At 30.7% G+C, this 27,657-nt stretch overlaps 1 protein-coding gene across 3 annotated transcripts; it reads right to left on the reverse strand.

Annotated features, from left to right (window-relative positions):
* Positions 1-2,577: 2,577 nt before the first annotated feature.
* Positions 2,578-27,109, reverse strand: LOC111626950 (probable serine/threonine-protein kinase ndrD). Of its 3 annotated transcripts, none has more exons than XM_023370490.1 (9): positions 27,080-27,109; positions 20,688-20,733; positions 14,859-14,975; positions 12,716-12,809; positions 10,410-11,417; positions 8,455-8,542; positions 5,071-5,129; positions 3,552-3,645; positions 2,578-3,018 (listed from the first exon to the last, which is right to left on the reverse strand). In XM_023370490.1, the coding sequence occupies exons 3-9, from the start codon at positions 14,909-14,911 to the stop codon at positions 2,816-2,818; spliced, it is 1,599 nt and encodes a 532-aa protein (XP_023226258.1). In that variant the 5' UTR covers positions 14,912-14,975; positions 20,688-20,733; positions 27,080-27,109; the 3' UTR covers positions 2,578-2,815. The 3 variants fall into 3 exon arrangements, with proteins under 3 accessions (XP_023226258.1, XP_023226257.1, XP_023226256.1); XM_023370489.1 differs by lacking the exons at positions 20,688-20,733; positions 27,080-27,109 and adding exons at positions 15,446-15,529; positions 16,098-17,005 and having other exon boundaries at positions 2,578-2,988; XM_023370488.1 differs by lacking the exons at positions 20,688-20,733; positions 27,080-27,109 and adding exons at positions 15,446-15,529; positions 16,098-17,005.
* Positions 27,110-27,657: the final 548 nt, after the last annotated feature.

Raw genomic sequence — 27,657 nt, forward strand, 5'->3', positions numbered from 1 at the left:
TTTGTCATCTAGGAATGCATCCTGCATTAGGCAGGATCTTACTGTATTTATTAAGAAAAATCATCATCCTCTATATACAACTAATATGAAAAATTATCTAAATGATTAAACATAATAAAAATGAAACAACTTAATAAGATTTTTCCTTTTGGAAGAAGGAACTCAAACTAGCCTCAACTTCCGAGAGAAAGAGAGCAAGAGTTTACATAAATCATATTATCTGGATGTCTTCTTTGTGAGAGATGCATTGAGGTGTCCCAAGAGGAATTCACATAATTAAATGTCTAGATTCTTTGTGTTATAACTTGCCTCTTAAAAGGTCAAGTGAGCTGAGCTAGGTTTAAGTTGAATAAACTGTACTGAATTAGTTGGCTTAACTTAGCTTGGGTCAACTTAGCCCAACTGATGATGTTTAGAGGTGACCTATCACCTTTTATATGAAAATCTCATCCAATCAGATTATTTGAAATAAGCCCTCCATACTTTCGATGTGTGACGGAAGTTGAGTGATCCTATGGATATTGTGTGAGAAATCCACCCTATTGCTTTTGGAGGAATTGTGTCATTTTCCTCCATAAAAACAAGAAGTTCCTTTTTCAACTTCATATAATTGTTACAAACAGATAAAATTTCTATCAGTTATATTTAATAAAATATTTTAACAAAAGTTGTTAAAGTTAATCTCTCAGCTCCAGATTCTCACATATACATAGCCAAAAAAGTATAATTGTAATATCATAACCATTGAATTTAATAAATTTGTCATCATATTCTAAAAATCAATTTGCAAATGCACAAATTTTTGATGATGATATTTATCAACTTTAAAAATTTAAAGCATATGTATTGTGTGGAATAATTCAACCAGGTATCTCAATGGAATTCATAATGATCAGATCATGCAGTATAGTATAATTATTTCATTAATAGAAATATATTTTCACTTTCCCAGCTATTATGCATACATAAGAGAAAGTATTGGAACTTTCCATGGTATGTATTTGTGTGTGTTGGCATCTATTTCACTTAATATCTCAGAACAGGGGTAAAGATTAAGAAGCAAAATTTGGCATGGAACCTTGTATATAAGGGGAATTGAGGCTATTAAATTTTGATGGTTAAAGGTTGAGGGAATGAGAGATAGAGGGAAGTCATACGAGTAGATCATATCTCAAGAGGGGTCAGATTTAATGAAGATTTTACCTGTTATTAGGATTTATAATTTTTTTATAAAACTCTTCACTACTCTCAAAATTAAGTTTTTTGCCAATTTATAATAATTACTAATACAATATTTTTAAAAATAAAATTTTGTAATAACTGGGAAAGTTATACAAATATTTGCTAGATTTTTTTTCATATTTTACATAGCAATTTGATGAAAAAATAGAAATTAAAACAATGATATAAAAATAATATCCATGATATTCATGTAAATTTTTCTCTCCAAATTCCTCAATACAGCTAAGCTATTTGTTTGTTTTGAGATCAAGATGTACAAAATTTTGATACAAGATGTTAAATCCTAGTACTTTTGGTCTTTCCAGCTGATCTTCAGGGTCAATATAATGACAGAAAATGCAACTCTGATTTTTCAAGTCATATTTTNAAATTAATATAATGTTCATTCATCTTCTATTCAGTATTTTTGAAAACATATTTAGAATTTCTGCACAATACATTTCTGTTTGTTTTCTCAAAGAACAGACATGTTTAATTATACGTAGAAAATATAATGATATATTCATAATTCAATCTTATGTTGTTATTTTTCAAATATCACTTGGCAATTTTTTCTGCATTCCAATAATTTATTTAATAACATGATTACTATTTCAAATTTAGAAGAAATTTTGTATAAATTAGGATTTATACAAAATTAAACAACAAACATTAAAACAACAAGCCTATTAAAATTATCATTCAATATATCAAAAACTCAGTGGAAGTTCTGTGTTTTAATGTAACACCACAAATATTCTGAAGTTATCACCAAGTAATTAAGAAAGTGCATACAACAAAATATTAAAGATTCCCTGAAAACTGGTATTTCAAATTTGTTATCACACAAATGCCTTTACTATATTTGTTGATTTTTACTATTTTAATTTGCATTTATTATTGTTATTTTATTTCACTTTTCATTCTTACCAATGTGAGTAAGTTAATCTAATTACAGAAATATTTTTTAAATACAAAGTTAGATTCATAAATATTATGAAACAGACATCAATTTCAATAATAAATCTAATTCTGTCTCATTCATATCATATCTATTGACATCCTTAGTTAAGGTAAATGTTAACTCAAAAATAACTGAATCACACAATATATAATAACAAACAATCTTATTTGTTTCAAATAAGTTTTTAATCTTCTGTAAAAACTGAAACTTTTTGCCAAAACATTTTGTTTTCCAATATGTTCTAAAATCTTTATTTTCTGTTTCATACAGAAAATGTTGTTCATTTATCTTTCATTGCAAAATGTAAATCTACTATTTTTGTATATCTTGAAAAGCTCACAATAAATAAATACTACACACAATTTTTAAATTCAGCATCAAAGTGTCCTTTTTCTACTTTTAACCTCAATTTACCTTCTAAGTAAATCCACTTCTATTATAATATACACTAAATTTTAAAATTCTTTTCATTCCATATGCAGTAAAACCCTGGTTATCTGAAATCCCAACTAATCAAGTTTCCATATTATCTGAGGCAAACCTGTAAGTGAATGCACTGCTTTTCTTATAATTTGTAAAAGCTTTACCATGAATGTACTAGGCATGTAAAATACTGTAGTACTTTTAACCTCAATTGTACTGAGAGAGTAGTTGATTCTGAAGTGACATTTTTCTTTTTATAACTCTTTCTATCCTTCTGGTACTAAGAGAGCCTTTTTCCATCCCTATTGCTGGTTTGGTCAGATCCACAATGAGGATGGTGAGGGAGGAGTTGGACATATCTGGGACATATCTGGGACAATCTAGATCCACAAAAAATGATGCTGAGATTGCTGCAGAATATTGTGGTAAAGAAGAAAAGAACCACTATAAAACAAAATCTCTAAAATACTTTTTAAAGAAAGTTTAAACCATATAACATGTATTACAAAATGAATTATTTCTGTTACCTTTTATAATTTAACTTAATGTAAGACAAATGTAACTTTATAATTCATATTTATTCATATTAAAATGTAACTTTAATAATAATACATATTTTTATTTTTAAAAAACTATTGCACATGTTAACTGTATAATAATAAATGATGTTCTTATACACAATTAAATTCATTAAGCATAAAAAAGACCCTTAAAGTAATATCATATAAATATTTTATATTCATAATTTTTAATTTGAAATGGCTGTGGCCATCCATTTTATCTGAGTTTTCAGTTATCTGAGATAGCATTGGTCCACATTATCTCAGAAAATCATGGTTCTACTGGATATATCCTTTTTAATAAATCATGTTCTAGTGATATTTCTATCCTTATCATTACTAACTAATTAAAAATATGATAGGCCTATATCTAATAAAATTACCATTTTCATAATTATTTATATTTGACATTTCACTTGATAAAGGTTTTTCCATCACTGAATGATCTTCAACAGGAGATGATGATGAATGAAGAGACTAAAAAAATTAATTATTATAAATAAAAATGCTCATTTTATAATAATATTCTAAATACACATTTACATTTTCAAAAATCTTAAAAATTTTTAAATTTTTTTTAGTTACTTAAAAATTTTATAATCAACTGTTCTAAACTTATAGTATGTTGAATTTAAACAAATAATACAATTAAAATAAAAACAAAAGTCTAGAGAAACTTCTAAAAAAACACAAGTTCATGCATAATCTTTAATTATAATGAAAAAGAGATGGATGAAAATAAGCAATTATATATTGGGTTGTTCGGAAAGTAATTTAGTTTTTTTTTTACCACTAGATGGATTAGTCGTATTTTTCCCGCCATTTTCATTCTATACCGTATTATCATTATATACTTTGACAGCTAGTATTTTTGTAAAAAATTTTGTTTGATTTTGTGCAATTGTTTATTTTTTTTTGTCCCATCAAATATGGAAAATCAAAAGCATCATTTTCGGTATATTTTGCTTTTTTTATTACCAAAAAATCAAAATGCTGTTCAAGCAAGAAAAAAATTGTGGTACATGTATGGAGAAGATGTGTTGAGAGAAAGACAGTGCTAAAACTGGTTTACAAAATTTTGTTCTGGCAATTTCAATATTGACCACGTTCTGGATGGCCAGTTGAAGCCATCCAGAATGTGAAATCTGCCAGAAATAATGGTACTGATTGAAGCAAACTGCTGAATAACATGTGAAATCACTAAGAGATTAAATTTGTCAAATTGAACCGTTTATGATTACTTGAAACAAATTGGTTTCGTTTCAAAGCTCGATATATGGGTTCCACATGTTCTTAAAGAGAGATGCTCTCTTTGGTGGGATTTTAAGGAAATTTTTTTTGGAGCTTTTACCAGACAATTTAACAATTGATTCAAAAGTGTACTGCCATCGACAAATTGAGTAATATCATCAAACAGAAAAGGCGGGCAGAATTGATCAACAAAACAAGTGTAGTGTTTTACCATGATAATGTCAAATTTCACACAAATTTGGTAACTTGTCAGAAACTGTTATAACTTAGATGGACGTGCTATCACACCAACCATATTCGCCAGATCAAGCACACCCAGATTATTACTTGTTCCGGTCTATACAAACTTTTTTTAACAGTAAAACATTTACTTGAAATGACAATGTCAAAAATCACTTGAGTCAGTTTATTGTAAGCAACAATCAAAGCTTTTATGAATGTGAAATCATGCTACTACCAGAAACGATGATAACAGGTATTTGACCAAAATGGTCGATATATAATTCAATAAAATATTTATTTATTATAAAAATATTGTGTTTTTTCCATGGAAAAAAACTAAATTACTTTCCAAACAACCTAATAGCTGTTAAAAAACTTATTTGCAGCCTATTAAATAAATGTAAAAGTAATATTGAGGATATTACTTACATTTAAAAACTGTTGTAATCTTAAAGTCATGAACTTTTTTTCTTCTTGATTATAAATTTCTAAAAAAGTAGCACAAGTCATTTATTATTATGTTATTATTTATCTATTATTTTTAAAATTAATAAATAAGCATATACATATAACTCCAGTATAACAAAGGATGCATTCCAGCTGATTCATACTAAATGGATTTCTGTATTAAACTAGAAAATTTTTTATTTTCTTAATCAAGAATTTCTATTAAATATATCAATAGATATATTCAAGTCTTTCTACCTCATAACAAATATATAATTTAACATATATACTAAAATAAAGATAAATGCAAGAAATTCTAACTAAAGAAAGAAAACAATTACAATATAAAATGTGAAACTATAAGAGATAATAAAAATAAATAATAGTAATATAAATTAATCATTTATACTAATATGCTTTTTATCTAATGCAGTTTTAATATACAGTACATAATTCAATCTTCAACAAATTACTGAGTAACAACCCAAACTGAGCATCAAATTCATGGATGCTTATTGCACCCCAGATTCCCTGGCTTATCCCTCCCATCAATAATTGGCACCTTTAGTGACTCAGAGATCACTGTGCTGTTCCAGTCTAGATAATATGTTGACATTAACATGTTTCTTTCCTTTTCTATGCTTGATTTTGATATCATAATTTTGCAGAGCTAAGACCCACCTTGCTGGTTTTGCACTGTGTGGAGTACTTAATGTTAAATATTTTAATGGATTGTAGTCTGTACTAATGAATTTCCATAGATCCAATGCTGAAATTTCTTTAAACCCATATCACAACATAAGCCTCTTTTTCTAAGGTTGTCCATCTAAGTTCTATCCCATTTAATTTATGGCTGGTGAAAGCTATTGGTGTCTCTTCTACATCTAGAGTTATCTGGGCCAGACAAGTTCCTACTAAATATTTCAATGCATCTGAGAATAAGGTAAACAGTTCATCCACCTACAGGGCAAAATATAATTGGACTCTTGTAACTGTTCTTTTAATTCCACAAAAGCTCCAACAATACTTCCACCGTTTGGTGTTAAGACCATGTCACAAGATAGTGTTGACTAAAGGGGATGAGAGTTCAGCATGTTTTGGAATGTAGTCCCAATAGTATCTCCAGAAAACTATGCATCTATTTATTTGTTTTAACTTTTTCCAGCTTTACTAATTAATAAAATTCTGGATTGTTTCACCAAACCTACTATATGATCTAAATACCAGATATAGAGCTTTGCAATTTGATTTTTTTTCTTGGTTAATCATCAGTCTCTTATGCCAAAGTGTATCCAGCATAGATCTTATATAATCTAAGCATGCATCCCAATCATCTGAGAAGATGGCTACATTATTTATGTAGGCCCTGGCATATCCTTGATGCAGACTCACTATTTTGTCCATAAGTGCTGAAACATAGCAACTGTGTTTATACATCCAAATGGTATCATTTTCCACTTATACATAATTGTGAGATAAGCAGGGGACCACTGGGTCAATCCCTAATGACCATTTACTCTGCACGGGCTGGTAAAGCCTGACCTCTGTGTTGTTGGATGGCTAAAGGAGGGCAAACTTGAGTGGGGAAGATCGTGAGCAAGTCAACAGGTGTCCTTGGATAGACAGGAGACAGGTTTAACAATTATACAAAGCATTTATTAAGATCTAAAATTAACTATAGGAGGTTAGATGCGATTAAATACTAAATATATACAAAATGGCAGCTTTTAGCTAAGCCTATTCCCATTGTGGGAGAGAGTGTTCACAAATCGCTAACAAAAATACCTCTATGAGGAAATGAACGGTATGCGACAATAATTTTGTAGGAATTGCAGTCCTTGTCGATATGGCAAACTGTATGGAAGTCTGAAACCGTGATCTGTCTTCTTCTGATACCTTGTCCTCTTGTTGGATCGGGTCCACTGTATGGAGATCTGAGAGACGGATTGCACACAGTTACCAAGTATAACTTCCAATTTGATCACCCTGAACTTCCGGGGGCTCAAGCTTTTATTCACTTGTGATGAGAAAGAGGTCATGTGATCGCCCATGTTGTGATGACCGTGCATTTTCTGACACCTATGTGTCAACTTTCCCATCTGGTTACTGACAATCAGGATAACGTCCGATCTGAAACTATTCTATCAGCAAATGTTTACATAGAATTATTTTAGTAAAATGGGTTAAAACAACCCCCAAAACTCGTGGATCTCACATAATGTGATGTGTAACAAACGATTTCATGTACTGGCAGCCTGGATCAAAAGGTATATGCCAATATCCACATCTCTATTCAAAAGACATTATATATTTTTCATGGGACATCTTCAGAATAAGTTCTGCTGGAGAGTTAGTGGGTAATGAATGGAAACAGTACCTGAGTTTAGATTATGAAAATGTCATATGTCTCTTTCTGTTTTTAGCAATGCATTGGGTGAACAAACTCAGAGGAGCTTTTCACTATGAGATTTACATCTAGTAATTCTTAAATAATCTGATCTATTTTTGCCTGTAATGTCACTAGAATACTGTAGAGTGCTACCTGCTTAGATGCCATTCCTTCTGAAATGTTATCCTGTGGGGAGAGTCTTAGGAATACTAGAATTCATATAAAAAAAACGAAGATCTTTAAATTGTATTAATAGTTCAATAATTTCCAATTGCTGGTTTGCAGTTACATGTTGAATTTTATCTTTCATGTCCCTAATACTTTAGTGACCTGTTTTTGCCCAGCATCATCAGGACTGCTATCACTTCTGAATTCATCACCTTTAAATACTATACCTATGGCATCCATCTGGACACTACTTTTACATCTTATTGGCATATACTCATTTGCTAAATCCATTCTAGAATTTAACCTTATATCTTCCTTCCCTCATCTTTTCTTCTATCATCCCAGGTCAATTAAAAAAAATCAATAAAATATGTACAACAAATAATTATTTAGAAACAAAAAATAAAATTATTTAGAATCTAGAAAAATTTTTAATTAAAAAAATGAAAAAACTTCTATAAAGTATTAATAACAAATTTTGAACAGTCTTTGAACAATCTTGGTTTTGAAAATAAAACAATTTTTTTTAAGCAGTTTATTATCTATATTCAATTAGTTATTGATCTGAAAATATACCAAAATATAAAAAAGTTATGATTAAAATATTTCTTGCATTTTAAATAATTTTTGAATTTCAAATCCATAGTCAAGAGTCAAAAAGAGTCAGAAATTAATCAATTAGCATTCAGTTAAAAAATTTATCAATTTCTGACTCTTAAAAATTATGAATGTAGTCTACATATTAATAAATTTTTAATAATTAAATATTATAATTCATAAAATTAAATTTATTATATTAAAAAAGTTACCTTCTTCGTTTATAGAATGAAGTTCAACTGGTGATACATATTCCAAAGTTTTATTTGAGCTTCTAAAAGATCCAGCATTATTTGATACCTTTTTCATATAAAAAAAATATTAAATCTTAATATAATTTTTTGGTATAGATTCTCATCCATTTCCTTATTTACTTAAATAATATATATATAAATAAATTATTCATTATCATAAATAGATAAGAAAATTAGAGCACAAAAAGCTAGTTCTCTCTCTATAGTAGATAAATTTCATAAATTTAGTTTTTGTGCTATGATGATATTGATTTGTTTTATACTATTTTATTTTTTATGTTAGCATCATCATTATATTATTAATTATTATTATCATCGAAGAATAGAGATTTTCTAATAAAATTAATTAGATCTTTCTAAATTACATTTATCATATGACAACTGGATTTTGTACTAAGACTTTCAGCATTTTTTATACATGTACATGATATCAATAGTAAACATTTTCCTAATTTAATTTTTTTGTACTGTAAATAGCAATGGAGGATTTAATAGAATATTCATTAAGAAACAAACTTATGATGAGCAAGAGTGCATTTAATTAATAAGCATTAAAACACACAAAGTGTCACTAGTGTTACAAGTGTTTTTATGATTGGCTCTGAACTGACTAATGAGTGTTTAAATGCTTCAAATGTGTCTAAAAAATAAGGGAGGAAATGTATGTATTGCTGCTTCTTTTAAGTTTTTTCAATTTTGATACTATAATCAACTAGTTAATTCAATTTCTCTTGACTATGTTTTAAGATGGAATTGTCCCCCTAGGATTATTGTCTGGATCTGCCTCTGGGAACAGCAAATATCTGCAACATTAATGATTGGTAAGAAGAAGGGAGATTCACCCAGTCATTGTTATAGTACAATTCTATTCAGAGATAAAATGCACTAAACATCTATCAATGAATAATAATATGTAATATATAAATGAAAGTAACTCGCCCCATCCAGAACAATTAACCAATTGGACCTGTCATCATACAATCAAGAAACAAATAAAAGAACATATTGTACTATACATCTGATTTGTATTATATTTATTGCATTGATTTGTGTATAACAGATTCATCCTCTGAAAACAAATTAGATACTAGAAAATAAAGAACAATAAAACTGCCTGCAATTTAATTTTCTCATGCTTCCTATGTTACAAGGTAAACTACACTAGAAACTCAAACAGCTAACCTGAAGCAAAAAAGAAAACAAGATGGATAAAATAAATTATAAAATATTATAAAATAGCTATAATAATGATAAAACAAGAAGCAAGAAGTTGTTAAGTTAATTTTTTTTGTCAGACAATATTTTTTGTCACACTTTTATTCTACCTTCTGCCAAAAAATTTTTTCTGCATGTAACAGTTCAATGGTTTTTAATCAATTTAAAAACCATTGAACTGTTCCTTAAATCTAATTTAAAAGCTGTTCCTTAAATCTAATTTAAAAGTTAAAAGTGATTTAATATATTATACTATATTTTAGAAAATTTTACAAAAAAATAATTTATCAAAAAGATGACTTATAATTATGGGTAGAATTTTACTTAGGTATTCCCTATGGTGGCAAACCTTTAAGACTATGACATTTAATTATTTAGCACATGCAACTATGAGTAGTCCACTTCACTGTTCGTGGAGTACCTGATGTTATATAGTTTTAGAGGGTCTGGGGCTTGCCCTCACCTGGGTGCTGAGGTGAAAGTGATAGCAAGCACTGAGGTGCATGTCTACACGCAAAGCACATAAAATAGGTGGTAGACTGATATATACAATGAGACGAATACAACATGAAGGGGTCAGCAATTCTGGGGTAGTATGAAACTCCTCATTCAGAGGAAGCAATTGGAAGTTTGGGCCATTGGGCTCCATAAGTAAAATTTCACCTAATTATAATCTAAATTTGATAAAAAAAACTTACTTCTGGTGAAATCATCAATTTTGAATCATCTTTACTACTTTCTGATTCATCCAATGTATTTTCTAAATCTACAAGAATAGGACTACCGTGGATTAAATGAGAAGAAATATTTTCTACTTCACAAGTTTCTCTTAATCTTTCAATATCATCAAACTTTGATTTTTGTATATTATTTTGCCAAGATTCTTTATTATTTAAGATTTTAGACACATTATTTTCAGATCTTTTTTCCAAATTTTCATTTAAAAATGAATTAATTTTTATTTCATTTATGTTGTTATTTCTTTCATTAGGAAAGCCATTTGTGGATTTTGATAATGTTGGCACAGGTTTTAATGAACTTAATATTCTTGTTTGATTATTTTCTTTTGTTGATAAACAAATATTTTGCATATCATTTATTTCTAAATGGTCATCATTTGGCTCATTCACCATTTCTGAAATTACAGGATTTAAATTATCAATATAGCTGTTTATATTTTCAGTCATAGAAGCAATTTTAGAATCATTTTCATAACTTGTCATATTTTCATTTGATAGTAAAATGTTCCTATTTTTATTTACATTTATTTTCAATTCACTGAAAGATTCCTTAATCGATTCTGGTAATTTAGGTTCATAGTTGGGTATATTAGATATTTCTTCCTGGTTATTCTTTTCATTGTGTGATAAAGATGCATTTGTTTCATTTATTTCAGAGTCATTGTCATTTAGATACATATTCGATTCTGAAATGTTTTTATATACATTTAAACTTTTGATTGTATCATTAGATATAGTTCTCTTTATTTCATCATCAATATGAGAAGCATTAAAATTTTTATTTCTTTCAATTATTAGTACTGTGTTATCAATTTCAGACCAGTCTGAATCTTTTTTTGTTTGTTTAATTTTTAAGGAAGGATATTTTCTTCTTTTATTTTTCTTATTTTCAGTAACAGTCTCATTCAACATCTTTGACAAATCATAAGGTGATGAATCTTCTACATTCAAGTTCATACTTTTGGCCTGTAACAACAAACATATTTTTAAGCATTTTTCTTAACTGTATTTAGTTAATATTAATTTTATATATGTAAATCTAAGAGTACAGCAAACTCTCACTTATCATCATCAATAAGTGAAACAACGTAACAAAACCAAGTTTATCAATGGTTAAATGATATAAACAACAGTTAAGTTACTATGACATTCCCAGTCACAAAAATCATCACTACACTTCTAAATAAAAGACCCAAAATTCCTCTAATATAGAGGATTGAAATAAATATACTTATCATATTTTATACTTATCTATAGTTTTATGCTTATATATACTTAATAAAGCTATACTTATCATATTTAACAACAACATGATTTGAATTAATGAAAACAAGTAATAAGTAATTACTTGTTAACAATTAACAACTATAATTATTCACCCAATTTTGAAATCAATGAATGACTGCCAGGGTCATCAAGAGTTTGTATGGGATGTGGAGGTAAAGTAAGCCACTTTTTGCCATTTTCTTGAATAAGTGAAATGTATAGAACATTTCTTTATTAATAAAAAAGGAGTCTTAAAGATTTTATTTTCTGTTATTAAAAATAACATTAATTTAGAAGGGTAGAAACCACTACATCTACTAATTTTTCTGCAGACCTAAGTGAAAATTCCTAGATCCCCACTTGATGACCCTGGTGGTGATCATGGTATAAATGTATTGGGAGAGAGACTAAATCCTCATTATTACTCATTATCATCTATCTCTAGTAAAGAATAAATGTTTCCAAAGGTAAAATTTAAGGAGTATCTCCTACTATCATACAACTCAAAAACAAACAATTGGTGATTCCAATAAACTGTAGAGGATTCATTTACTTTAATATTTAATAAGGTCTTACATGTTGTTAATATGGATTTACATTATTTGAAAAAAGTAAAAGTATAATAAATGCAAATTATATTAACCAAATTTCAAGAAAAAATTCAATTATTATTATTCTTAAATCATGTTTATAACATTTGGCATTTGTTTCCTACTTCATAGAATCATTTATTGATTCTATGAAGTAGGAAATAATTATTTTACTGTTTATAAAAAAATTCAACAATAATAATTGTAAATGATTACAAGTAGAGACAAATATAGATGTTACTGTGTGATCTATAAGTTTAAGTGTATAGACTGATAAAAATATATTCATATGTAATATTGAATTTATTTAAATCATTAATAAACTTATTGGTTAGAAATTAACATATCTGTAAAGGTTATTTTAATTGATATTTATATTATAAAATTTTATTTACTTTCTTACATTACCTTTTTAGTTCTCTTCTTAGTCCTAGGCTGTTTGATACTCTCTCTTTCTGAACTGCTTGTTGTTGGCACAATATGTTTTTTCCTCAATTTTTTCCTATAATATTAATTTTTTAATTAATTTATTAAACTATAAAATAAAATTATTAAAGAAATATTACATTGTGTTTCTAGACTTATTGCATACAAAGTTACATTATACAATATATATAACAATTATAATACATAACACGTGTAATATTAGATTTACTGCAATGCATAAATTATATATAACAAATGTGCTTTAAATGTGTGTTTTGCATTCAGTTCTGTTGTTAGTATCAAGTTTAATCTACTAATTGTATTCTTTTGTTAGTTTTGTTTTATTTGTGTATGTTCTGTAAGTTAGATCTGTTGAAATCCTAAATATCTGTAAATTTCACCTTCATCCATGGATTCAATGATGCCCTCATTTTTAAGTACAGAATCATCTTTTTTCAGGATTCCTTTTTTTATGTGAAGCATTCCGTATTTGTTCAGGCCAAATTACATTTGAATGTCAATGGAGTGAATATGTATAACTTCTAACTTTTAATGATTTAGCTATCTTGTGTGGACGTATAGAGTTTTATGTACATATGGTAAGATATGTATTTTGTTGCATTTGATGTTCTAATATACTGTATAACTAATTAATGACCTTTTTTCCCCAAAATTTTTCATCAGATGTATCTATTTCATATATAATTTATAGTTCAATTATATGTAAAGATAAAGTAAAAACTTGTTCTAATTGTGATAGATTTTCTGAAAAACTATATAGCAGAGGCTTCATAACACACAAATTTATCAGAAAACAGTATTTGATAAATAATACAAGAAAATAAATTTAATCAAACAAATTTCACAAATTATATTCAAATGGAAGAGATATATTTAAAAAAACTGGGTAGGCCTACTTAATTATATAGCACTCACCAAATAAACAATCACCAGTTCATAACCAAATCGAAAAAATTCTTGCTACGAACGTTTTCATCTATATGTAATAGACATCCTCAGGTATTGACGATATCGAACTAACGGCTAGTAGAATAGAATGTTTTTAAAAGTTCTGTTTAACTATGTAATTCGAATATGTTGCGTTAAAATTGAAAATACAGTAGAGCGTCGATTATCCGAATCAATTGGGGACTGGGGTTGTTCGGAAGATCAATGTTTCAGATAACTGATTATGTATGAAAAAATATATTAATTTATCCCATCTTGATATTTTTCTCCGTTGCATGTCACTTCGCATTGAATTTTTGTCGATGTTAAGCCTAACGAAGACTACTGTTAAGACGTTGCTCCAATATATGTTAATGCATGGTTAACCTGGTCATCTTGAAGAGCAATTGGAGCATTGGCAAGAGCAATGGCATTCAAGCATACATTGGAGCAATGGCAAGAGGTCTCGCCAGGAGGATGAAAGAACATGAATACTCAATAAGAAAAAAGCTGACCACAACGGCATTAGCAACATATGCGGATAATGAGGACATTTACGTGGAACTACAATATGCTAAATTGCTACACAGAGTATCTGATAAGGCACAACTCAAGTACCTCAAATCGCTGGAGATCTATCGGGCAATTAAAAAAGGGGTTGGTATTAATTTCAAGGAAACTGACACGCTTTCCACAGCATGGCATGCCATTTTTGAACTAGATCCCAATGAGTGAAACGCGCATCAAAGATATTTTAAATTACGGAGGATATTTATGTCATGATCTACGTGAAATCAATTGATTATTTTTTTGGATATGTTTCAAATATTTTCAATTTTAACGCAATGTATTTGAATTAAGTAGTTAAACAGAACTTTTAAAAACATTCTATTCTACTACCCGTTAGTTTGATATCGTCAATACCTGAGGATGTCTATTACATATAGATGAAAATGTTCATAGCAAGAATTTTTTCTATTTGGTTATGAACTGGTGATTGTTTATTTGATGAGTGCTATATGGAGTATTTTAACTGTTATTTAATCAATCAAATATAAAAATTAATGTTTACACACTGATCTGAAATAAACTAATTTTATTACAATTTTTTAGAGGAAAATAATACTAAATATTCTATTGGATCAATAAAAAAATAATGTGAAAATTTTACACATACTTTTTACTGTATGTTTTCTTTGGTGTTTGAAAATTACTCTTTTTCTTTTTCATCCAGCTAACATCACTACTGGTATCAGTTTCAGTAGCAACTTTATATATGTTTCTTTTACTATCACTAGCAAATAAAATTAAACAAGTCATAAACTAAAATATTTTAAAAAGTAATAAATTAAAATACTAAAATTTATATTATTATTATTTTGAAAATAATAATGCAATAAAGGTATCCAAAAAAAACCAACAAAATCTAAAATAATTAAAACTTAATGTCATTTATATTTATATGATAATGATCATTCAATAATCTTAATCAAATTTTTAGTCTATTTCTATTTATATCCTACTGTTATATAAAGTTCAAATTAAAAGTTTTCAATTCTGTTTCATATAAAAGCTAAATTCATATATTTGTAAACGATTCATGAAGTATTCAAATATTTTATAGTATTGCTAGCTACATTAATATAAAACAGTTATGATACAGTAGAAAGTAACATTTGTCAAAATTGTTCATATTTATTGTTATTTTGTTTGTTCTGTCTATTTCTATTTATGAAAATCTCAATGAATAAGGATAAAATTTACCTGTTTTTATTAAATTTATATAAAACTGTATTAAAATATATTTGATGTTTAGCCAACATTTTGTAAGTAACTTACATTAGATATCTAAAATGAGAACACATGAAAATTTAGATTTATTAATCTTATATTGTAAAAATTGAAATATTTACAGACTTTTATTTAATTAGTTAATTTAGAAATGTGAGATTTGGGAGTTGAGTAATTAAGTACAACATTGGAAAAATTTTTTTTTGACAATTTACAATATTTATCAATATCCGATTGTTGACATGTGAGAACGTCAAAACAATTTTTCAATGTGGATCTGATAAGTCAAATTCCCAACACCCTAACTGGCCCTATGTTTTCTAATGATAACACATTTGGAGTGTCATCACTAGAAAACAAAGTCACCTGATCTAATTCATACACTGGATGAGGATATAACGGCCGAACACTGATCTTCGGTGCAATCATTCACCAAGAAGTGTCTTTTACATTGTGAATAGTGACACTGTGATGTATCTTCCAGATCAGCAGTCTGCAACCTTTCTGACCTTTTGGACAACTAAACTCACAATTTTGAATCCTGCAGACCACTATCATGAATTTTTTAAACGATGATAAAATCTGTAGAATTATCATCATGAAAGTTTAATTTTACTATACTAACATGAAATTCACTCGTTTAATTATAACAAATTAATGGAAGCCTAAAGTTCATTGCTGCTTGTTTGAAATAAGTTTATGGACTCTTAGTGCTTTTCCACAAAGGACAACAATTGCACTCACAATATTGTTTATTGTTCATTATTTATTGATAACAATCGCTTTGTATTTGGTTTTAGATTCGAATAAAAAACCCTCAATGAGTGATAAAAGCAACTAAGCATTTTGCATTTCTTTCATAATACATTACATAAGCTTCAGTTGATCAATGTCCAAATTTCTCCATGGACCACCCAAATTTTCTCACGAACCATCAATGATCCATGGACCACCAATTGCCGACAGCTGGTCCAGATTGTTTCCTTGTTCCCTTGGATATTTCCCTACTGACTACCGATCCAGTGTGTTTCACTGATGTTCGATTAAACTGGATCAGGAAACAATGAATAATCTTCACAAGGTAGTGTATGTAGAATTGTAAACTCTCTCTCGGTCAACCTAGACTTAAGTAGATAGTTCAGGAACAAACTAAATTTTGTATAATTGATATATGTTAATCCTTAGTCATAGTACCAGATGTTATGTTACATATGCCTGTATATAACCCAGTATCTTTGGTTATTGTATGCTTTAATTTAGTTCATTAAATTGTTGTTTATTTGTTCACTTGATCCCATATGGACTTCCTCAAAGAACAGACCCTATCAATGGACTCATTGCATCTCCCTACTCAGTGTTAGAAAATGCTCTCCTACTAAATTTTAACCCTTTAAAGCCATCCAATGAAACTTAAGTGGGACTTACTGTCCTGATGTCAGGAAAAGGGTTTAGAGCATTATTCTCTAACCCCCAGCATCTCACAGAAATAAGGTGGTCCACATTCATCTTGTTCACAAATATTAGTTTCAGTTGCTGTTAGTCATAGTTCAACCAATTTCTTTTTCTGGAAATGGTTAATTTCAAATTTTTTTTAATACAGCAAGTCAAATGAAAATGAGTCAATGTGTTTTATTCACAAATTGTAAATTAAAAATAATGATCTATAACGTTGAGGCATTAATTCCATTGGATAATGAGTCAGGTAATTCCATTCTCATAGAAATTCTTTGGTCTCTACTTCAGAAAGTCTGTCTTCTTCTAGCACCTCTATATTCAAGGCAAAACTACACCCTTCAGGTGTTTCACTGAACACAAGAAAGTTACATTGTGAAAGATCTAGACTGTAGAGTGTGTGCTACAGAATTTTCCTTTTGAAGTTCTCAAGCTTGTCACAAGTTGCATTAGCAGTGTGCAGTCTCATGTTGTCATGCAAGAGGATCAAACTATCTGACAACAAGTTTTGCATTTATTCTTGATTGCCATGAACAGTTATTGTAAGTTTTTATCCTACAATCCAGATCTTTCACTGCAATTTTTATGGATTTGGTGAGTTATTGAATAAACACCTGAAAAAGTTGTAGTTCTGACTCATGCAGATGTGCAGGAAGTGGTCACAGATTTCTTGAAGCAGAAACCAAATGACTTCTACAAACATGAAATTGAACTAATGCCTCAATGCTGGTGATCATTTAGTTACAGGTAACAGTTTATGAATAAATCACATTAGTTCATTTTCATTTTACTTGCCATAATAAAAAAAAAATTGAAATTAACCATTTCCAGGAAAAAAAACTAGTTTATCTATGACTAGCAGCAACTGAAACTAATTGTGAACAGATGAATGTGAACCATTGTTAAATTTACTAATTAAGCTTGTAAAAATTTCAATTTATACAATACAAAATTAATAATTTAAAAGTTTTATCTGTGTACTCATTTTTAAATCTTTATTTTAAAGCTTTATTTTCTATAGCATTTCTATGCTATAGAAAAATCTTGTCCAAGGACATCAACTATCTTCTGCCAGATTCATCGTCATATTATTATTTAGTCTATAATTTTAAATCACGTTTTAAAAATAAAATTCTCATAACATGTATAATAACTTAAGAAATTTTGTTATTCTGTTATTATTATTATACCAAAAAAAACCCAATTAAGTTATTCTATAATGTTCTAACCCTACACATTTGTTTACTAATTTACTTCAATAACTTCTGTTATTACATGAATAGATATTAATATACAAGGGATGATCAAAAACTAAGGTTACAAAGCCTGCAGTGAAAAGTGTACATTTTATTTCATACAACCAATACAGCCAACTAATACTACTACATTAGGTTATTTTTCGACAGTCTCCATATTGGTTTAGGCACTTATCACATCGTGTGATGAGTTTGAAAATTCCCTCCTGGTAAAAATCCTGTCCTTGCATGTTCAGCCAAGTTGTTGCGAAGTGTTTCACTTCCCCATTGAATTCGAATGGCAATTCACTTCCCCCAGGAAACGAATCGTCATCCTGCTAGGTTCTCCTTCAAGTGAGGAAACAGATGAAAGTCACTTGGAGCGAGGTCCAGGCTGTAGGGAAGGGTGGTTGATGATGTCCCAGTGAAACTGCTTCAACAGCATGGTGGTCTTCTGGGCTGTATGAGGTGATGCATTGTCACGAAGAAAGATGACACCATTGGTGAGGAGTCCTGGCCATTTCCTCCTGATTGCTTTGCGCAATTGTGTCAAGGTCTCACAGTATAGGTCAGCAGGTCACTATGTTCCCTCTTTCCAAAAACTCTATGAGTATGACACCCGTGCTGTCCCAGAACACTGTGGCCATCACCTTGCTGGCAGATGCTGTCACCTTAAACTTCTTTGTCTTTGGAGAGGAGGTTTGTTTCCACTCCATTGACAACCGCTTACTGCTGGGGTGTAGTGGTGGATCCATGTTTCGTCACCCATGACAACGCAGTGAAAAAACTGTTTCCTTTTGTGGAGAACCGTAGCAAAAGTTGCAGACTTCCCCCCATGCACTTCTCCTTGTGTTGGTTGGACAGATTTCGTGGAACCCACCAGGCACAAACTTTCTGGTACTGCAGAATATCATGAACAATGTGATGAAGGCTTCCGAATGACATTCCCAATTCTACTGTCATATGCCGTAATGTGATCTTCTTGTTGTCCTGAATCAGCTTCTCTACACTGCTGTGTTGACATCTGTTGATGCTGTGCTGGGTCGGCCACTGTGATCCTCGTTGGTGACATTTTCTCTACCAGCCGCAAACTTCCGACACCATTCTGCAACATGCTGACGAGACATTCAGTCTCTCTGTAAACCTCTACCAGTTGCCAGTGAATTTCAGCCGGGGTTACATGTTTCACCCACAGAAATCAAATAACTGAGCAGATTTCTTCACGAGACCAGTTTTCCAAATGAGTTGCCATTTGTGTTTAACTACAACTAGTGCTGTAGGTGGCAGATGAAACTCTGCACAGTTGCCAACTGTATGTATTGGAATTACTACACACTTCTCATTTCTCTACAACAAATGAAACTCCAGTCATATAGTTTTTGATCAACCCTTGTACTTTATTTTATATATAATATTAATAAATTCATTAAAAAATAAAATACAGTACATTAACTTTCCAGAAAATTTATTTTNTAGCATCATCATTATATTATTAATTATTATTATCATCGAAGAATAGAGATTTTCTAATAAAATTAATTAGATCTTTCTAAATTACATTTATCATATGACAACTGGATTTTGTACTAAGACTTTCAGCATTTTTTATACATGTACATGATATCAATAGTAAACATTTTCCTAATTTAATTTTTTTGTACTGTAAATAGCAATGGAGGATTTAATAGAATATTCATTAAGAAACAAACTTATGATGAGCAAGAGTGCATTTAATTAATAAGCATTAAAACACACAAAGTGTCACTAGTGTTACAAGTGTTTTTATGATTGGCTCTGAACTGACTAATGAGTGTTTAAATGCTTCAAATGTGTCTAAAAAATAAGGGAGGAAATGTATGTATTGCTGCTTCTTTTAAGTTTTTTCAATTTTGATACTATAATCAACTAGTTAATTCAATTTCTCTTGACTATGTTTTAAGATGGAATTGTCCCCCTAGGATTATTGTCTGGATCTGCCTCTGGGAACAGCAAATATCTGCAACATTAATGATTGGTAAGAAGAAGGGAGATTCACCCAGTCATTGTTATAGTACAATTCTATTCAGAGATAAAATGCACTAAACATCTATCAATGAATAATAATATGTAATATATAAATGAAAGTAACTCGCCCCATCCAGAACAATTAACCAATTGGACCTGTCATCATACAATCAAGAAACAAATAAAAGAACATATTGTACTATACATCTGATTTGTATTATATTTATTGCATTGATTTGTGTATAACAGATTCATCCTCTGAAAACAAATTAGATACTAGAAAATAAAGAACAATAAAACTGCCTGCAATTTAATTTTCTCATGCTTCCTATGTTACAAGGTAAACTACACTAGAAACTCAAACAGCTAACCTGAAGCAAAAAAGAAAACAAGATGGATAAAATAAATTATAATGATATTTAAAATTATAGGGCCTTTACTCTATATGCAAAATAGTATTATTTTCAAGAGAGTATAAAATAAAGCAATTTCATTTTAATATAGGGATTATTTAAACAACTTACATTCAATTTGCTAGTACTAGATGGTGAATTTTTGCTATTCTCTTCACTGAAATTAGACAAAAAGAAAAATGGTCAGCCATAGATAATGCTCTCTCTAATTAAATATGCTTAATAAACAAACTAGAATCATAGACTTCAAAAATATAATCTGTGGCAAAAGAAGTTACATATCCAGAAATACTGCAAAAAGTTGACATACAGCTATATTGTCTTATCAGGTATGTAAATGACAGTCTGATGACATTTCCTGGCATGCAGTCTTAAAATTGCAGTGTACCTGTTGTTTGGAGGTTTCCAAATATCAGGCATGCCTGTACAATGCAGCCAAAAACTTTATACACAGCTGACAAAATTTGAGAAAGGTCACATATTCAGATTGAGAGAAGCAGAATAGCCATTTTGCCAAATTTCCTGCCATCTGGGCCTTTGATGTGATAATTTATTGAGAACAGTGAATACATGAGGGCACACATGTTTGATGGGTAGGCATTGGATGCCCAGATACGTGATCATCTAATCTGTCTAAATCTTCAGACAAACATGAAGATCTGCAATGACATCTTTGTCCACTGCTGCTTTTCTGCCTTTTAAATACAACAACTGCTAAATATTAAAAATGTCATGTACAGCCTATTTGTTTATGATGAAACTTGTCAGGAAGGTCTTCACAACTTGGAAAGATTCAATAACCTTGCTAAATTTCAACACTACACTTGGACAGTGTCAGAAATTCACTAAATGGATTCTCCTCAATCATATCAGCCTGCTGACTCTGTACAATTCTTCAAATGTACATATTCCAGATGTAACAAGTGCATCATCAAACTCTACAAATTCTTGAAAACACCCAAAAAATTAACTAAACATTAAAAATATGTAAAGTTACAATAGATGTGGCTAGAAAAAAGTCTGTTATTTCAAGTTATGGATCTAATAAAAGGAAGTAAAATTATATTGATTTGGTAGAATATGGGAAAAAAATCAGTTATTCCAAGAATTCCATTGTTCCACAATCTGTTAAAATGAGATCCTACTGTATTAGGTTGTCAATTTGCTGAAGAAATTCTCAAACAGGATCAGTGATACTGATGTTAACTCTTGTTTGTCATCATATAAATTTTATTATAACAGAGAAACAATTCCACATCAGTAACAACACATCTAAACAATATAATTTTTTGCACTGAATTTCATTGTTTTACTCTACTGTACTGTGTGCTTGAAAATAAAATTTTGTGCCTCTTGTTATATAGACTTAAATACAGACATCCTTTGCTTGATATCAGAAAAATTGAAAACTTCATTGACTGATAAGTCACAAATATAAGTCCCAGATTGGGTCCAAAACAGCAAAAACATACTAAAAAATTAAAAGAATATGATTGTAAGAAGTTATTACCAAACGAATGTATAAAATAAAGTGTTGTAGCAAGTAAATTGTAGCAAGCAAATAAAGGGTTGTAGCAATATATCAAATTAAGAATAATGCTTAACTTTCATATATTATATAAAGAAAAATTTTCCCAACACTTAATAAAAAATGGAAGGATGTGCCCCAGATCTACTTCCTTTCCCAAGGTGACACATCTTCCAAATGTATGTGTCACCTGGAACGTTCATCTGAAATCCATCTATTGGTCAAAAAAAAAAAAAAAACTTTACATTGCCTAAAAAGAATATTGAAGTGGGGAGGACCCCTAAAATAAAAGACGAACATCAGAACTGACAACAAGAGTTCACCAACCTCCTCCTTTTCATGTGAGTGCTCCATCGCCAATCCCTTCGACTGCACTGCCATTCACCGTAGATGCCTTAGCAATGACCATTTGACAGTGAACTTACCATCAAGAAGCTTGACTCTATCCAACCTAGCTGAAACTTCTCCATGCTGTCATCAGGACATTTTGCAACCTCAAGACTTCAATCAAGGACCAATCAAGATATTTAGCATCATGTGTAATAATGTAAGCTCTCTCTCTCTTGGCTAGGAACCCGTTAACTTAGTATTAGGCCTAATCAATTCTGTTATATCAGCCTTATCCAGTATGTTACGCTAGGTAAGCTTTATCCATTTTATAAAAAAGCTATAACAGGACTCTGTTATCCTATGTATATGTGTAAATAGTTTATATAAATAATGGGTATTATTTCTTTATAATTAAGTTGTAGTGTGCACTTCTTTCCACGCATTGTCTCTTAGACATCCGACCTTTCCCAAATCAAACCACCTACAAACACAACTACTCACGAAAAACCAAAACTATCACCAACAAAGCTTCTGTGTCTGCCTTAAAAGGTCACAGAGGTGTCAGTCCTGATATAGGCATCATCGGTCTTGGTGCCGACCCTCTGGTCACACTTGATATAAGATAATTCAAATAATTATGCTGAATTTACTGGACTGTAACTTGAGTAATTATATATACAGACATAAAGCAATTTGGACTAAAGAGCTGATGGCAAATTAATTACCTAACTTTAGTCCAAATTACTCCACATCTATATAATTAATTAGCCAAGTTATTGCCTAATGAATCTGGCATTATCATTTGATTAATTTATAATTTTAAGCTTAATTTTGGCATAAAATCAGCAAGAGACTAGGGCAGATGATGAGAACTTACAGGTGTCCACTTTGGAAAGTGAATCCTGACACGAGCAGTTATAAATATGACGAAATGGGAAAATAGAATAAGCTTTTGATAAATAACTTTAAATTAATGGAAGGGAGAACTTTGTAACAAAATATTAAAATTCTTGGTTATCTTAATATCAAAACACAATGGCTTAAAATATGAGGAAAAAGGCTAAGATTCAATCAATAATTCTTAGATGGAGTCAAGATGAGATATCAATTGTACTTGGACAATTGACCTTTCTTTTTGGGATGCAACAAAGCACTTTAATCTGAGTCTTGTTACACCTGAAAACAGAGTAATGGCCAATTGGCAAGCAAGGAAAAACAATCAAAACCAATCATAATCCTACTAATCCACTAAAAATCCTACATAAACTGCAGGAATCAAGGACATTGAGCTTTTCCCCACCAATCATTCACCTGCATTTTCTCCCAGTTGATCATCTTTCATAACTGCTTAAACACCACTTAAGTACTGATCTTTTATTTGTGCTTTTGTTTCTAGACAAAAGACTTTCTCAACGTCACCTGGATAACTCTGGACTCATCACTCAAAGTCAATGCTGTCCCAGGCATCTATCTTGCTAAAAGATTCATTGAGAGAAAATCCTATAAACATTCAGACCTAGACATTTTTTGAAGCAATATCAGAAAATTGTTGTAAGCTCCTTTTTTGCATGTTTATAATAAATCGGTTAAACTTTTAAGAGAGACTTGTTTCAGTGCCCACACTCTTACATACTATCCCACATCACTCCTCCACTGTGACTGGAGAGTCAGCTAATTCTCTCCCCCTCCATCAGCATCTCACACAAAGGCATGCACTTAAGTGTCACAAAAACTCATTTAAGTTCTCTCTTACAGAAGGTGTTGATATAAAATGCTATGCTACCTCATCTAGTACTTGCAACATCTGAGATGTATACTTCCTTTGTTGATACATAGTACAGTTTTCTTATTGTTCTGACCTCCTACCAGTTGTGTTTAAAATGTAATTCAAGACTTATTCCACATATTTTGTTTAAAATGTTATATTGATGTAAATATAAATTTTTTTTACAAATAGCCAGAAAAATGTTTACAGTATGTATGCATCTTTCAATATAAGGTTGGGCATTAAAACCAAAAAACATTTTACTAGGATATCATTAACTGAGAAGAGATTTGCAGGGTAAACCTGTATGTAAAATTTGTCAACATATCTGGAAAAAATTTTTGGTTTTTTTTATAATGGATATTTCAACTTGCTGATTTATCTGTCTATATTTACAATGTATTTATGTTGTATTAATGTAGTTCTGGGATGTATTTTGACTCTAAAAGAAGTACCAGTGCAGCATTCCAACCTCAATATACATAATCTATGGGCCCACCACTGTAGAAATAAACCCATCTTGTAGAAAAATATCAATTTTGTTATAATCCCATCCTCTCAATTGTTTTCATTTATCTATTCAACCATTTGTGTCATGATACTCTTGCTCTGTTTTAGTATATCTAAATATGATCCATTAACTGGGTTGGAAATGTTAGCAAGTTTCAAACTTTTAAAATAATGCTATTGGTATTATGTCTATATTATATTTTTAAAATAATACTTTGTTAAAAACAGATTTAATATAAACAAAATAAAAACGACTGGAGTATGAGAAATACTATAGACACCTTTCTTATGATGTATCATGTATCTTGTAGAAAAATATCAATTTTGTCATATTGTGAAGGTCAAAACCCTTTAGTTTTAGAACAGTATCATCCCTCTAATAAACCTTGTGATTAGGTGAAAAGGGAAAAAGGGGGCCTTCTGCAGTCGATGACCGAGACGATCTCATTGAAAAAAATTGTTAGTATATCAATAAAAGAAATCTCCTCCATTTGTTTAACGATAATTCTATAGATGTTAATATCAACAAGACGGGAATAAGAGATGTTTCCTATCCCCTCTTTGGTTGCACGTGACACGTGGTTACAGCAATAAATCGCCTCGTTCGTAGTCAAATGCGATGTTTAATATAAACAATATCTAGATTGTTGATCAGTTTACAGAAATTATTGTCAGCTGAGTGTTAATTTATGGATGAGAGCCGTCAAATCTATAGAAATTTATATTATAAAATCATATCTTCTAGACACTGATATCAATAAATTAAACAAACTTCTCTGTGCCAGTGGTCTGTACTAGCTAGATCCAGACATCAACACACGAACAGGCGTGCGTATAAATCATTAATGATGTCATAGTTCTCACCCCCTCAAAAATAGTATAAAGAGGGCTTGGACGCAGTCCACAAGGCGGACACCTCCAGGGCAGACATCGACTGCCACATCCTGCCACCCCATCTGTCGCTACCTCGCCATAACTGCCATGACGATCCAGGAACGATTTTGCCAATGACCCATATTACGAATTGGGAACTTAGAGGTATTTTTTTTTAGATATCTATTTGTATATTCTCTCTCTGAGAAGTCTCTCTCCTAGAGGTCTCTCTCTCATTTCCTAATTTAACTTAGAGAATAGAGATTAAATTTTCCATATGAAAGACAAATCATTGTCACGACGTAGAATAGAATTTTTGTAGCTCTTCACCATTGCCTTTGATATGTAAAATTTTATAGTTGTTTATTAAATGTGTTATTCTTGTGTATTTATTTAAGAACCTGTCAACTTACCCATTAACCTCCCCACTCATTTTATTTTGCCTCTTATAAAGCCATCCTCTGACAGAGCCGCCGGTAAGTGGGGACAACTAACCCCCTCGGTTCTCACAATACGAGGTCTGTTCAAAAAGTATCAGACCTTTGGTCGGCAAAAATACATTTATTGATTTTGAGGTACAAAACCCTAATCCCCTTCAAAGTAGTCTCCTTGGTAGTGTATACACTTCTCCCAGCATTCCTGCCATTGCTGGAAACACTGCTAGAACGCATCTTTTGGAATGGCCATCAGCCGGTCCGTCGCATTCCGCACGATGTCTTCTCTTGACTAAAATCGGGTTCCTTTTAGCGGCATTTTCAGCTTGGGAAATAGCCAAAAGTCACACGGAGCCATGTGGGAAGAATACAGAGCATGGCGAACCACAGCAGTGTTGTGTTTGGCGACGAAAGCCCGAATCAGATGCGCAGAATGGGTGGATGCGTTATCACGATGGAACTGCCAAGTTTTGATCGACCACAGATCCGGTCGTTTGTGTCGCACAACATCGGAAAGACAACGAAGGACCTCCTGGTAGTATTCCTTTGCAATGGTTTGGCCTCATGGTGTGTACTTATGATACACCATCCCACAAGAGTCTAAAAAACTGTCAACATGACCTTGATATTGCTGCGGGCCTGCCGCGCTTTTTTTGGCCTCGAGGATCGTCCCCGAAAGCCTGCTGAATCTTGCAAATGGTTTACGCTCGGGTATTGCCAAGGTTTTTGGCAAAATTTGATGTAATATCACTGCTCATGTTGTTCCATCATTTTCCAACTTAGTGGAATCCGACGAGAGCTCGCTACATGTCCTCACTCATAGGCCGACTGCCAACAACTGACGCTTCCTGCAGGTGGGAAAAAATTCAGGGCTGTGCATGACTGTCTCCTCCACAACTCCACCGAAAGAGGCCTCCCGTGCATCATTGATTTACACAGAAAAAATAAAAGTCCGATACTTTTTGAACAGACCTCGTATACGATCAAGATATTAAGTTTTGGTATAAAAAATTACTTTATTCTATTAATTTAAACTGAAATATTATTTGCAAAAAAATCTTACCTTACAGTTTTATCATCATCATAATCATTCTCTTCATCATCATCATAAAAATCATCATCATCCACTGGAACAAGATTTTGCTGAATTTGGTTTGTATCTTTAATAAAATTGAATAAAAATTTTTAAAATCAGAAAAGAACACAAATATATATTACTCAAAGCTCAACTTTCTCAAAAACATCTAAAATAAATAAAATGCTAATGTCAATATAAATGATAATGTTAATTTGTGATGGCATAATACTGGTATGGTAACCTTTGTTATGAAGTGACAACTAACATTATTTTTTTGTGTCATATCAAACAAAAATCAATAAAAATATCATATTTTGTGTAAATTCTACATATGAGGGGCAGTCAAAAAGTTCCTGGAATTTACCTAGTTAGAATATGCAATACTGTATAAGATAAGGTTATGCATTGCTGTGGTGGGAAGCTCAGCATGTCTATTTGCAGTGTGATAATGCTCGTACAAGTTTAGATTTGCACAGTCGTTACTGTAGCATCTTTGTTGGGCATGGCTGCTTATCATTTGGTGCAATGTCATAGTTTGAGCAGTATGCAAACATCAAGTTCAT

This window comes from Centruroides sculpturatus, unplaced genomic scaffold, assembly GCF_000671375.1.
Source record: "Centruroides sculpturatus isolate CEXI.00-Female unplaced genomic scaffold, Cexi_2.0 scaffold531, whole genome shotgun sequence".
NCBI lineage: Eukaryota > Metazoa > Arthropoda > Arachnida > Scorpiones > Buthidae > Centruroides > Centruroides sculpturatus.

What these genes read in the sequence shown, in the direction of transcription:
- LOC111626950 (XM_023370488.1), bottom strand. Translation starts at nt 15,504, where the DNA reads ATGTTGGCTAAACATCAAATATATTTTAATACAGTTTTATATAAATTT. An exon ending in TCATTCTATAAACGAAGAAG is followed by an intron (nt 5,130 to 8,454) that starts GTAACTTTTTTA and finishes CTACTTTTTTAG; the next exon opens with AAATTTATAATCAAGAAGAA. An exon ending in TATAAATAATTATGAAAATG is followed by an intron (nt 3,019 to 3,551) that starts GTAATTTTATTA and finishes AATATTCTGCAG; the next exon opens with CAATCTCAGCATCATTTTTT.